Raw genomic sequence first — 14,154 nt, 5'->3', positions numbered from 1 at the left:
GCAGCCTCCATTGGGCCTGAACAAACTGTCACATCTGAAACTGGAGAAGAGGACGTGGTGGGCCTCAGTTGGGGAAAGAAACGGAGACGAGGGGCCTGGATGTACGTTCTCCTCATCCACAGGTCTTGAGTGTTGGCGACACCTGGGCAAAGGTATGGAGTCTAACCCACAGGATGGTGTTCGCCAGTGACCCCCCCAATTGGGATATTGGCTTAGCTGCACCCCGTGAGCAGGTCGCGGTCCTTTGACCAGGTACCCAAGCCCTGCAGGGATAGAGACACTACACCCGTGGCCCAGCGAGGATATGCCTGTTAGGCACAACACAGTCCCTGAAAATACTGTATAGACAACAACTTGACATGAGGATCAAAAACGTCAATAAGGCTTTCAAAGTGGGAAGCGACTCACGGTTACTTGAGACATCACCAGAGATAGAAGGCACACGGGTAGAGGTGGTAAATGTTGTAGCACGGATGTCCACGGGAGACGTGAGGCACACAGGTGGGGATGATCACACTGCTGCACGGGTATTCACCAGAGACGGAAAGGCACACAGGTGAAGGTGGTAACACTGCTGCACAGGTATTCACCAGAGACGTAAAGGCACACAGGTAAAGGTAGTAACACTGCTGCACGGGTATTCACCAGAGATGTTAAGGCACACAGGTAAAGGTGGTAACACTGCTGCAAGGGTATTCACCAGAGATGTAAAGGCACACAGGTAAAGGTAGTAACACTGCTGCATGGGTATTCACCAGAGATGTTAAGGCACACAGGTAAAGGTGGTATCACTGCTGCTGTACGGATGAATAGGAACCTGGACCGGGAACTCACTAAGGCACGCTAGGAGACAACCGTTGTTCAGGCAATTTCCCATAACCTGTGGGACAGTTTTATACCCAGGGGAACCCTTAGACAGGTGCACAGCATCAGCTGGAAACGAGCCAATCAGGAGGAAGGATCCAGTCACATGGGCCGACTGTCATGGCGGCGCCCATGTCCGGATTTGAGATGCCGGACACCAGCCCTCCAGGAAGCCACAGCAAGCGGGGAGAATCCTCAGCTTCTCCCCCGCCGTCGCGCAGGCCGACCGACCACCCATTAAGACAGGGGAAGCCGCCGGTGCGGTAAGCGGGCGCCGATCCCCGGCTGAGCCCTGACAGACAAGCTCCAGCTGGGGAATTGCTTCACTACCTACTCCATCACGTCCATGGACGCATCTCTCCATTGATTTCATCACAGACCTGCCAGTCTCTCAAGGCTTCAACACTATCTGGGTTGTAATAGACTGATTCTCTAAGATGGTCCACTATATACCGTTGAAGAAGTTACCTTCTGCCCCTGACCTGGCACAGTTGTTTGTTCAACACATATGTCGTCTACATGGCCTTCCTGCTGAAATTGTATCTGACCGTGGTGTGCAGTTTACTGCAAAATTCTGGAGGGCTTTGTGTTCTGTTCTTCAAGTGAAGTTAAACTTCTCCCCGGCCTACCATTCACAAAGCAACGGCTCCACCGAGAGAGTTAATCAAGATCTAGAGACTTTCTTAAGAATTTTTATGTCATCTTTCCAGGACAATTGCGCTGTCTTGCTGCCGTGGGCCGAGTTTGCACACAATGCTTCCTACCACTTGTCCACTAACCAAACGCCATTTCAGGTTGTTTATGGCCTTCATCCTCGTGTTCCCGAATTCCGAAGCCTGCCTGTTTTTGATGTTCCGGCCGTGGAGGACATGGTGCGGAATTTTGCTGCCATCTGGACTCAAGTACGGTCTGATTTGTTGAAGGCATCCTCTCGCTATAAGACCCAGGCCGATAAGAAGCGTAGAATAGTTCCACGCATGCAAGTAGGAAACCAGGTCTGGTTGTCTACCCGGAACCTTCGTCTAAGAGTTGCTTCTATGAAATTTGCACCCCACTTCATTGGTCCCTTCACCATAACAGAACTAATTAATCCAGTGGCTTACCATTTACATGTTTCCTTATTAAAGCCCCTGGTCCTGAATAAATTCCATAATGCTCTACCTTCCTCTCCTCAAGTCCAGACGGAGAGAGCAGTTGAGTTTGAAGTCGCCCAGGTCTTGGTCTCTCGTCTGCGCAGAGGTCATCTACAATATTTGCTGGACTGGAAAGGTTATGGTCCAGAGGAACGTTGCTGGACCGATGCTCGTGATGTCCATGCTCCCACGCTCATCAGAAGATTCCATTCTGCCCATCCGGAGAAGCCTGGTGAGTGTCCTGAGGCCACCCCAAAAGGGGGGGGTACTGTCACGGCCAGGGTATTTCAGCATGGCGCTAGGCGGGTGTTACCTGTGAGGTCATTGTGGCGCGGGCTGTCGGGTGGCGGAGCTGGTGTCTGGTGGGGGGCTTTGGCTGCGCGCGTTGTGTGGGCCTGTTGTCACTCTGCGCTGGTAAGGCCTGGACGGCGCCTCCGTTCCGTTTGGCATGGGCGCCGCCATCTTGCCTTCTGGCCATGTGATGCGGCTGGCCAATCCTGGTGAGTCACATGTTCCCTCCGGCCAGTAACAGCACGGCATGGGGTATTTAGGAAGGGTCAGTGCCTTCCTTCTTTGGCCAGTGCAACGTGTATCTCAGCCTAGCTGAGAGGGAGTTCTCTGTGCTTATCCTGTTCCTGTGGATTCGATGTCTGCCAGTCTGCCTGTTAGCTCCAAGCTTCCGCTGGACTACCCTGCTTCCTCCATCACCCTTGCCCATACCTGAGTGCCTGAGCCTGCTGACATCCTCCTCATTGCCTTAGTTCACTATCTGCATACCTGGCTATTATTTTCCTGCATCACTACCTGCATACCTCGTTGATTATTTTCAGTCTCACTACCTGCACACCTGGACAGCTCTAATTGTTTCTACTTGGACATTAACCCATTACTTCCACCACAGAACTCTTGTGCACATTTATATATTCCTGGACTTTTATTTACTGCCATATTTTATGTCTTCTCAAGCACTTATTAAAAAACCTAGTTTCTTATTCAAGTCCGCTTCTGTGATCGCTCCTGCTACCACCCACAAACAACCCAGAACATAACAGTGGGCAGGGAAGGAAGGCTGGCTGCACTGTGGGGGTGGGCAGGGAAGGAAGGCTGGCTGCACTGGGGTGGGTGGGCAGGGAATGAAGGATGGCTGCACTGGGGGGGTGGGCAGGGAAGGAAGGGTGGCTGCACTGGGGGGGTGGCCAGGGAAGGAAGGCTGACTGCACTGTGGGGGTGGGCAGGGAAGGAAGGCTGGCTGCACTGGGGTGGGTGGGCAGGGAAGGAAGGATGGCTGCACTAGGGGGGTGGGCATGGAAGGAAGGCTGGCTGCACTGGGGGGGGTGGGCAGGGAAGGAAGGCTGCTTGGACTGGGGGTGGGCAGGGAAGAAAGGATGGCTGAGTAGGAGAGGGCTTAGGGAAGGCTGGCTGTACTCGAGTGGGGGCACAAGACAGGGTCAACACGAATATAAAAGTACCTGAGAAAGGGGCCAGGGTGGCAGCGGCTAGTAATGCACGGGGCGGAAGGCAGAGGAAAAGAGCATCTGCGTTGCTGCATTAGAACTATGGAGCCGGCCAGGAGCCAATCACAGCTCGCGTAAAGGCAACCAATCAGGAGCAGCCGCTTCTGATTGGCTGCTGTTCCGCGAGCTGTGATTGGCTCTCGGCCAGCTGAATACTGGCATCGAGCCAATCACCACTTGCGGAACAGCAAGCCAATTAGGAGCGACTTCTCCTGATTTTCTGCCGTTCCGTGAGGCTCCATAGTAGTTCAAATGCCGAAGTACTCTTTCTCCCTGTTGACACCTGGGCCCCCTCTCTCTCTGGGCCCAGGACAGGAGGCCCGGCAGTCCCCCCTGATGGCGGCCCTGCTGCTCCTACAATGTAAGAGGAGATCACCTAGCTTTCTGTGCACTGCTCACTTGGCTCCTCTGTTCTCAGACCCCATCAACCAGAAAAAATACACATATTCGGTAGCTTCCTAGTGCCCTGCACTGACTAGTGCCACTCTCAGATATGTACCATTTTGATAATTTCTTCAGCAAGGCAATTCCCCTGACTCCTCTGACTACGCTACCAGTCATCAGTTTTATATGAAAACAACCCTAGCTGCATTACCACTTTGAGTACGGCTCTATTCAATGAATGTATTTATTGTGCTTCTGGCACTCCATTCATTACACCTACCGACTATACCTGTGTTTTGTCTTTACTATATAACTATAACTATATCTATATCTGTGCATTTGCTATATTCCATACATACCATTGTAGCTTTGGTCCTTATGTCCTTTTGTGTTTAGACTTAACCAAAGCCTCAAGCTCTGTATGCTCTCCTATCAACAAAGTTAACCCCAAAGGTCCTGATTGGAGTCTACAAAAACCTAATGTCATGACACTTGGGGCTTGTGTTATGCCACATGATTGTTTCCAACTGCATTATGTTGCATCTTCAGTAAGAAATCATCACTGGGTTATAGCAGCATTACACTTAACTTTTGAAGTGCCCTTAGTTTGACCATTGTACTTGACTTTGTTTATTGTCTGCTTCCCAGGACTGACCACTGTCTCTGTACCCCAGCTCTGCATATTGTCTATTGTCTGGACCAAATGTTGCCTGTGTACAGCTTTGATACCTGACACTGTTGTTCCTCACTGTCTGCCCACTAAAAATTGTTTGCATTGCATCCAGCACAACATCATTAGGTTCCTTGGTGCCATACCATCAGGATAGTCTTCAGATATTATATAGTCTTCTACTCCTATCTGAAACCGCACTTGATAAGTTACAGTATCACTACTTTGGCCGTGATTCAATTCAAAGTGATGTTCAATAACCCCGGGAGGGAGCTCCCGGAGCTATTCAATTCATCGCGATGTTTGGTCCGACTAAAGGATCTCTTCTCGCACCCCCCTGGGGGTGCGACGAGATATCCGACAAGAGTGCCAGCCGAGCGGCTGTTTGCGGGTTGGTGTAGTGCTAGCAGCCTAGCGGCTAGCACTTTACATGGAGAATACCAGTTCTCACGACTAAACACCCAGGTTAAGTTGCGAGAACCGGCATTCTCCAACTTAACAGCGCGCTGAATTGAATAGCCCCGGGAGCTCCCAAATCATAGCCTCTGAGTTTTACGTCATAGGGACAACTAAGTACTAAAAAACACATAGAGTTCTATGGGAGTTGCTCATCACAGTCAGTTCTGGTGACTTAGCAAGTGTACTGTAGGCAGTTTTGTGACAGAAAGAATATATATATACCTGCTATATTATAAAGGGTTGGTTTATTTATATCAAATCTAAAAGTGAATTCATTTTTCACTATCAAACGATTGTTAAAAAAACTTTTCTTTTGTTTTTCACTAGGTTGGTTGTAACACCTCCGCATGTAAATACGTTATGTCGTTTTTGCAGCGTATTAATTTTTACACATACAGTATGCATACTGTACTTCTCAGCATGTGTCCCTTTGTGTTTAGTTATAACCTAAACTTGAGAAAATTAGACACTTGCCAATTTCTGTTGAGAAACCTTAATCATTTTTTTAATCTTGAAATAGATTTGAAAATGTATTAAATATGTTTTTGACAGAAGCTAAAGAGTCAAGATTCATAACACCAGCTTACTTTTTTCATAAAAATAGTTTACAGTGTGCAAAATGTAATTTTATCTATAAGCCTTCCTTGCAGGGAATATTTTTTTCTAACCACTGTTAATAAAACATAACTGCCTCTATAGTGGTAGCGTCATTCTTTGTGAAGGAGGGAATTTGCTTGGTATATTGAATGAATCACCGTGCTGTATTTATTGATTGCAATATGATGCAGAAACTTCTCTTTTTCTACTTTCATATATTGTTTTTAAAATGTTGCCACATGGCTGGTAAATACAGTAAGGTCTATTGTCCATTTCAATACTTAGCATCAATAGCAGTTATGATGGTTTGTTTATACTTTCCGTTTTAAAGTTCCAGTCCATTCTAACAGCATTTTAACTTACTGTATACGCTATTGGGTGAGAGCAAGTAAGTGTATCTTAATCAGAAAATGTGTTCCACAGTAACATAACATAACATAAAGCAACGGAACCTCAACAGATTGTAAGCCGGAACAACTTTGTTGGAACACTTGATATATAAATATAGGGAGAACAATGTTATTGTTAGGTGTTTGCAACCTCCAATAACAAAGCAGACATTGCTAACTGGCATTTCACTGCAGCCGGTGGTGCGGCACATTTGGAATGAGAAAGAGATCAGAAGGTGGGGAAAAGAAACATGAATCAGTCACTGTAGAAAATGTAATCATCTGTCATTCATCATTTATTTAAACTTCCTCTTCTGACTCCAAAGAAGTCCCCTGCCCTGCCCTCGCTTGAATGGTCACTCTTGTGGTAATCAGCCATATTGGATAAGCTGAGTACCGGGTGTTTTTCTTTAGTATTAAAGGGGTCTATTTATCAAGCAGTGAAAGGTGTGGAGAAGTGGACCAGTAGACAAGTTGCCCATAGCAACCAATCAGCTTTGAAGTAGCATTTATCAAATACAGTCTATAAAATAATAAGTAGGAGCTGATTGGTTGCTATGGGCAACTTCTCCATTGGTCCACTTCTCCACACTTTTCACGGCTTGATAAATAAACCCCATAGTCACTACTGGCTGTGGCAATTGAGCCGGATCAACAGAGGAGTGAGCATCTGTTTAGTCTCCTCCCTCTCTCGCCAGACCATTTGCGAGTGGAGTCTTGCACTGTACATGCACAGATTCCCAGAAACATGGCACCTGTGCCATTTTCCTCAAGATTTATGTACTGTACATGAACACATCTTAGGTAAAAATGGCAAATACACCATTTTCCCAATGATTTCTGTGGCACTGATGGGGAGGAAAGGATTTTGAATGGGAGCAGGATGTGCAGTGTGGGCCTTACTGGACCCAAAGACCCATGTATACCACACACCCTGCACCCATTATAGGTGTACATCCATTGGGTGGAAACAACATATTTAAAAAATTAACTGGACCCAGCTGTGCAATGCCAAAAATTCACATCATTGTATAGTGGTGCAGGGAATTTATAAAGCAATGTGCAGAAAATAATGTTGTTGCCCTGCTCACTTCACTAAGACAGTTTGCATTATTCAGGTGGGTGGCCATTAAAGTAGGCCAATATGTTGTAAAGCGCTACGGAAAATGCTGGTGTTCTATGCAATAAATTGATGTTAAACAAAAATAAATAAATAATACGTGTTCAGTGGCAGATTTTGCCTAGGAGCTAGATGTCTGCAGTACTTTTAGAATGTAAGCTCTTATGAGCAGGGCCCTCTACCCTCTTGTGCTTCTCCCTACTTTAGTTTCATCTACTTCTTACTCACCACTAGGGCACCTAACACTTGGTTGCTTATGCTCTGTTGCTTATCTGGGTGTTATGGTTGCTAATGTAGCAATATATATTATCCATGTCCTGGTCCTGTATTGTATTTTCTGTAAGTCGCTTGTCTACAACTTGTTTATGTACTTTGTAAGGTGCTGTGGAACATTTGTGGCACCATATAAATAAATTATAATAATAATACTGCCAGTAAAATCTTCCACCCGCAGAGACTGCTTACCAGTGGCAGTGACTTCCCATTGGAAGCACTCCCTACTAATCACAGCTGAACAGCCAGTCCCAGAGGGAAGTGTTTTCTTCCCCTGGGACTGCGAGTACAGATCACAATAGCAGAGAGCGTTTCGCATGGGAGCCACTCCACCACTTTTACAGCAGCCATTACCAGCTTTTAGGGGCTGCAGCTGACTTAGTTCTTCAAAGCCAGTTCTTCTGCACATGCACCGATTGCAGCCCCTGCCAGATGCATGTGTAAAGCAATTGACAGGAGTTGGAGAGTACAGGCGCTAGCCGGGCCTGCTACATAGGCAGCCACTTTTACTAGAAAGGTAGGAGTCATCTCTGCATGTATATGAACATTCAGTTTATATGTGTTGGAATGCATAGGAGGACTACTGTATTGGCCACCTATTTTACATGCAGTATTAGTAGGCACTGTGTTATGTCCGATACACACCGGCCGTCGTATCATGGCTGGTTCATATATAGGGACTGATTCTGAGTCACTTACAGTTCCGATGTTCATGGAGCTGAAAGATTCTTTGCATGTGCGAAAATCCCTAATAACTTGTATGGGACCTGCATCACAGGTGTGAATGAACAGAGGCACAGTTGCGATTGAGATGTACGTTATCAGAAATGTATTTGAATTGTCACCTTCCAGTATCCGCACATGTCAGATTCATGACAATGGTTCATCTTATGGCTATATTATGGGAGTGTCTGGCTGATTGGATAGCGGCCCGTGAGAAATAACAGATGATTTTGGTCATCTGTCATTACGCGAGGTGTAAGTATATGTAACAGTGTATACTTACACATGTTCGGCCTGGTTCGCGTAAGTCGGTTTGTTGTTTTGGTTGCTACGGAGAGTAGTGCCAGGATGTAGGTGAGTTTAGGATCTTTTTTGTAGGTCATTCCACACAGATTTTTACATTGGACAAGTGGATCGACCGGCTGGTACAGGTAAGTATGTGTGATTGAGGTATGTGTGTAATAAATTTATACTATCTACGGTGTGTGTGTTATGTCTTTATTTAACTATTTATTTTACAGTGGAGATATGGGTGCTGACCACCTGCTGGCACATGTAGTTCCACGAGTGCCAAAGGGCGGGCATGCTGGCACCTGTAGTGCCACTGTAAAATACAATAGTTTACTTTGATTTTATTTGATATGCAAATTGGTGAATGAGGCCACAATGACCGGATTGGTCCTCGACCCTCCGGCTTCTGTGGTGACTATAGACCGGATGTACCAGTAGACCGGGTAATGAGTCCTGGATGGGAAATGCAGCAGGTAGTGGCAGCTTGAGGCCGTGCAGAAGTCTCTCTGTTGCTCCTACAATGACGTGTATAGCAAAGTCATTGTAGGAGCAACAGAGAGACTTGTGCACGGCCTCACACTGCCACTACCTGCTGCATTTTCCATCCAGGACTCATCACCCGGTCTACTTGTACATCCGGGCTACAGTTGCCACAGAAGCCAGAAGGTCGAGGACCAATCCCTCTATGCGGGACCCCTCCTCTCTGCCAGTGGAGAAGACTCTGGCTTTGTGCCAGAGTTTGCTGCACATGCACAGGTCTCCATTAACATGGAGCCCGTGACTTGTTCCCAGGGCCATCATTTCTGCGCATGTACAAATCACCGGGAAAAAGGTCGCTACACCATTTTCTGGTGATTAAAGTCAGAAGAACCGGCTGACGTGGGAATTATATGGGTGCAGGGTGTGTGGTGTGGGATCCTCTGGAGTCCAGGGGCCCATGTGCACCACACACCTTGCACCCATTATAGATATGCCAATGGTAAACAGGGCTTACATTAATGTTTCTGGAGAATCTGGATAATATGTATCAATCTGTACATGCTATAAAATAAAGTCCATCATTGTGATATAGCTTTATCGGTTTAGGCAGACCGTTTTCTCATTGACTTGTGTCACACTCCGGCCCTTAAAAACAACTATTCTTACCTCTCCGGTGACTGTCCAGGCTAGTGCAGAGGTTCTGTGCATCACTCCCGGTTAGCACAGAGGTCTGCTCATGCTACACATCGCTTATGGCTGGTGCTTTGGCCTGTCTGTGCTGCTCCTGCTCCATCCACTCAGTGTCCTGTCATTGAGCATGGAGATGGCTCTCCGCAGCCCTTGCTCACAGCGTGTCTTCCCAGCAAGCTGCGTGTCAGAGTTCCCTCCTAAACCACAGTATGGATGCAGCCATGTTGGACTCTTGCTCCACTCAGAGCACTGCTCTCAGACCAACTGATCACAGCTTCCAATCCCTGGGGATCCTCCCCTATAAATCTCATTCCCTGGCTGGCTTTTGTTGCCAGTACAACATCGCTTCTTGCTGAAGTTACAGCTCTGTCCTGAGGGCCTGATTCAGAGCTGGATGCTCTGACAGAGCGCTCGCTCTGAATCTGGTTTTTCAGAATGGTCTCCTGGCTGCTCGCATAGCTGTGGGTGACCACCCAGAGCTATAGCGAGCGGCTATGATGATGGTCGCAATGGTCAAGACAATCGCGACCATCAGGCTTGCGATGAGACCCTTGTGGGAGGGTCTCGTTGCCACAAGCCCAAGAGTGCTTTCGGCTCTAACACTTGTGATGTCAGTGGGGCCAGCCCCAGACGGTAGGCGTTCCCATGGGAACGCCTCCGTCTGGGCAGCCACACCCCCGGCCCACCCACCCTTTGGTACGAGACCCGGAGCGACGGTTTGCCCGTCGCTATCTGGTTCTCGCGCATGTGCACGACGGAGCCGGCTACGTCGTGCGCATGCACACTGGGCCACCAACAACCCACTTGCGAGCGCATAGTGCTCACGAGCGGGTCTGAATCAGGCCCTGAGCTCCCAGGTACTCTGTATCTGAATGGTCCCAGTCCATTATATCCAGTTCCTATATCTGGTAAACAAGTCTCCTATACCATCTTGCACACCAGTCTAGTTTTGGCACTGAGACTTGTTCTTACAGCCTCCATCAGTTTCAGCTGATACCTCCAACCATCGGTCCCATCCGATGTCTCCAACATTGGACTGTTATAAATTATTAACGTTCATTAACGTTGGTCCCAACTGATCAAGTTCATCAATCCATCAACATTGGACTCATATCAATTAAGTTCTTCAATTCATCAACATTGGCCCCAACCGATCAAGTTCATCAATTCATCCACATCAGACTCATATCAATTAAGTTCTTCAATTCTTCAACATTGGTTCCATATCGATCAACTTCATCAATTCATCAACATCAGATTCAAATCCATTAATTTCTTCAATTCATCAGCATCGCTCTTAAAGTCTAACAACTAAAAAAAAAAGGGTATTAATGTGCTGCACTAACAAGGTTCTGACTTCACATATATCTCTTGTTGATATTAATTTAAAACATAATAAATCTTTATTTTATATTATTAAAATATTGCATTCAGGATAATAAGGAACAATTTTAAATCAGTCTAATAACAGTACTGCTGGTCTGATATAAATATTATAAATCAAAATGATTGCTCTTTATTAATAATAGTCTGATTTTGTCAACTGCCAGGCACTTTTATTGTCCGATGTAATACCAACGATTTATTATACAGCTTTCTCCTAGCTGTCACTGTAATAAATAAATGTTGCCAAATTCATCATGTATCATGTTTGGTGGAGATAAATAACAATCTGGTTATTCATATGACTGTTCCAGTCTACTTGTAATTATTACCATACAATTCTCCAGTGTAGAAAGGAAGATTTAAAATAAATGATCTCTCTTTTATCTGGACAATAATAAGAGAATAATTCTCAAATTTCTCCCTGTTCTATCTTCTGCAGTAATCCTATAAATTTCAAGGCACACCTGCCCCTGATAGCTTACATTATTGAATTGCTACCATTCAATAATATTAGATGGAGATATAATTAGCTCTTATGTCACTATGGAATTTTGAATAAAAAAAATAAGTGACTGAGGGCCTGATTCAGCAAGGAACGCAATTCTTCTTATACGCACGCACCGCAGTTGCTAATATCAGCGGTGCTATTTAAATGTGTGTATTCACATTACGAATGCAGCCTAACATAAGGACGCCCACTTCCCCTTACTCACATCAGTACACTTGGCCAACATAGCGAAGGAATTGGTAACATTGAGTAACATCGGACCCAGACGCACAGTTAAGGAAGCCCAGATCTCACTCAGGAATTGCTAACTTTTGCACACACTATAAGTACTCAAAAGGCATCTGGTATTGCAGTGGATAATTTATGCACGCTGCTGCAACGGCGTTGAAATGCACTGGCGCGTCTGTGTTCGGCCGACCACCATCCACAAACGGCACTTCCTGTCAATCACTCTGTAAACAGACTGCGTAGCCTCTGCGTATGCAGTTTTGACCGCAGCGTCTGGCTCGTGCACACATGCTGCGATGCATAAGCATGTGCAGTGCGAATTAATCAACCGATTGCATGTGTATACGCAACTGCATTCCTTGCTGAATCAGGCCCTGAATCACCACAATCCTGAGAAAGATATTATTGAAAAGTGAATCTCTTATACACAGTGAGTCAGGATCCAACTTCTTTAAGACAATTATTGGCTAGTGTGGGATTATTTTTTGTCTCATAGTCGATCTTAAACTGATCCAGCTCTTAATCCAGCATCATCGGCTCCCTTTTGTCATACATTGTGTCATATACCTAAACCTTGCTCGACAAATGAATAGTGAAAACTGCATCAAATCTGTTCAGTGATTCTCAAGATAAGCGCAAACGGACAGACAGATGCCTACCAGGGACTTTATTTTATACTATGTATAGATACTGTATATAAATAACTCCCCCATATAGTATAATATTTTTATTAATTACATTTAGAAGGGTATTAAAAGATTTTAAGGAATTATGTGACAATGATTGTAAGACATATGCTTGCTAACAGAACACAGAACGCTTATCTAACTGATTTTGATAATTTACAAATATCTTGCTTTCTTTTAGAACTGCAAGCACAATACCTATGGCCGATTCTGTGATTATTGTCTGCCAGGCTTCTATGGCTTTCCCACTAATGGCACAGAAGAGGACTGCCTGCAATGTGCCTGTCCTATGACCATAACTAACAAGTAAGTGTTGAAGTGCAGCATGCTATAAATTTAAATAGTTGTGCAGTTGTAGCATTGTTGAGTAGGGCTTGATTCAGAGATGGACACAGGAGTGATCTGTACTGCATCATCAGCTGCAGTGGATGAGAAGTTATGTTAATGCAGCAGGAGGCATCCTTTGCAAATAGCTGCACACTGCCAGTTTCTCAGGTCTGGTACATGCTTCTGAAGATGTAGCATTGGATCACCAACACGGCCATATGCTGGATAATGGGACATCTGCGTAATCCTATGGCTGCTGAGGCCAGTAAAGCTGCATCCAATAATGCAGTCACTGGCTTTGACACCCCCCTAAAATGCCAGCGACATGCCTACAGTACATTTCTTTAAACACTTCTCTCTGACACCACCCCCAAATGGCTATAGCTTGTTAATCAGGCTGCAGCTTCCCCCAACCACAGCAGCGCATGTCCGTTCCTAAAATCTTTGGTCAATTGCGACCGACTCAGGTCTGCATCCAGTGCTGAATCAGCCCCTTAGTTAACAAATAAAACGACAAATAAAACCCCATTTAAAGTTAATATATTTAAATATATGCATCACATAAGGGAAAATGTTGGAAAGAGCTACAATATATTAGTTTACAGGAATCAGAGGCGTCAATGTGTCTGGTGACACCCTGTGCGCACTCTGAATATCCCACCCACCCCCAAAAAAGAGGTGTGTCCTAAATAAAGGGGACGTGGTGCTGCAGGAGAACGTCCCACCGCAGCACCCGACTCCTGTCACTGCAGAGAAGCCAGCAGTTTATTGTCACCCTGGGTGTGCCCCGCTCCCCCTCATGATGCCACCTACAGTAGTGTTTTTTTTCTACTTTAAAATTAATTGAACTGTTCTCTATTTTAACCCTCAAAAAATAAGTTACTATGGACAAATATTCTCTAATATGAATAACTATACAGACTGTAGTATCCAAACGGCTTTACAAAATAATACAAGGGTAAAATAGTTACTGTAATATATATCTGCTTTTAACATACTTTCCACTTATTTGTAATGTGTTTTTAAGTGTATATCCAGTAACAGATTTTTTAAAAATAACATTCATAGCACACCACCAAAATTATATCTGTATTTTCGTTAATACTATTTAGTATACCAGTTACTGTATGTCAGTAATTCTCAGTAATGACCAACATAAATTATACAATAAGTGATCTGTACAGAATTCAGCCCCAGTGCCAGCATGTGATATTCATCCAAAACAACACATTCCATCCACCATGGTCCAAAATATGTATTATAGCAAACTCAACAGTGCCCATCATATTGTAACCAACAATAACTGACTCATTTAAGTGCTCTTCACTTTATGCTCAATCTTAATATATAAAAACAAATGTCCTGACTCACTGACTGATCAACGCCCAGCCCAAACCCCTAGACTTAAACATTACATTTGGAGAGTATATTC

The 14,154-nt window shown here is 45.2% G+C and overlaps 1 protein-coding gene across 1 annotated transcript in view; it reads left to right on the top strand.

Annotated features, from left to right (window-relative positions):
* Positions 1–14,154, top strand: part of LAMA2 (laminin subunit alpha 2) — a 901,593-nt gene that overhangs the window by 457,793 nt on the left and 429,646 nt on the right. Inside the window, exon 17 of the mRNA XM_088452064.1 lies at positions 12,577–12,701. Within this exon, the coding sequence (XP_088308190.1) occupies positions 12,577–12,701 (125 nt within the window). The remainder of the gene's footprint in view (positions 1–12,576; positions 12,702–14,154) is intronic.

The sequence above is a fragment of the Taudactylus pleione genome, unplaced genomic scaffold (genome assembly GCF_031769625.1).
Source record: "Taudactylus pleione unplaced genomic scaffold, aTauple2 ptg000006l, whole genome shotgun sequence".
NCBI lineage: Eukaryota > Metazoa > Chordata > Amphibia > Anura > Myobatrachidae > Taudactylus > Taudactylus pleione.
The sequence above is the reverse complement of the archived record's forward strand: the minus strand, read 5'-3'. Positions and strand labels throughout refer to the sequence as shown.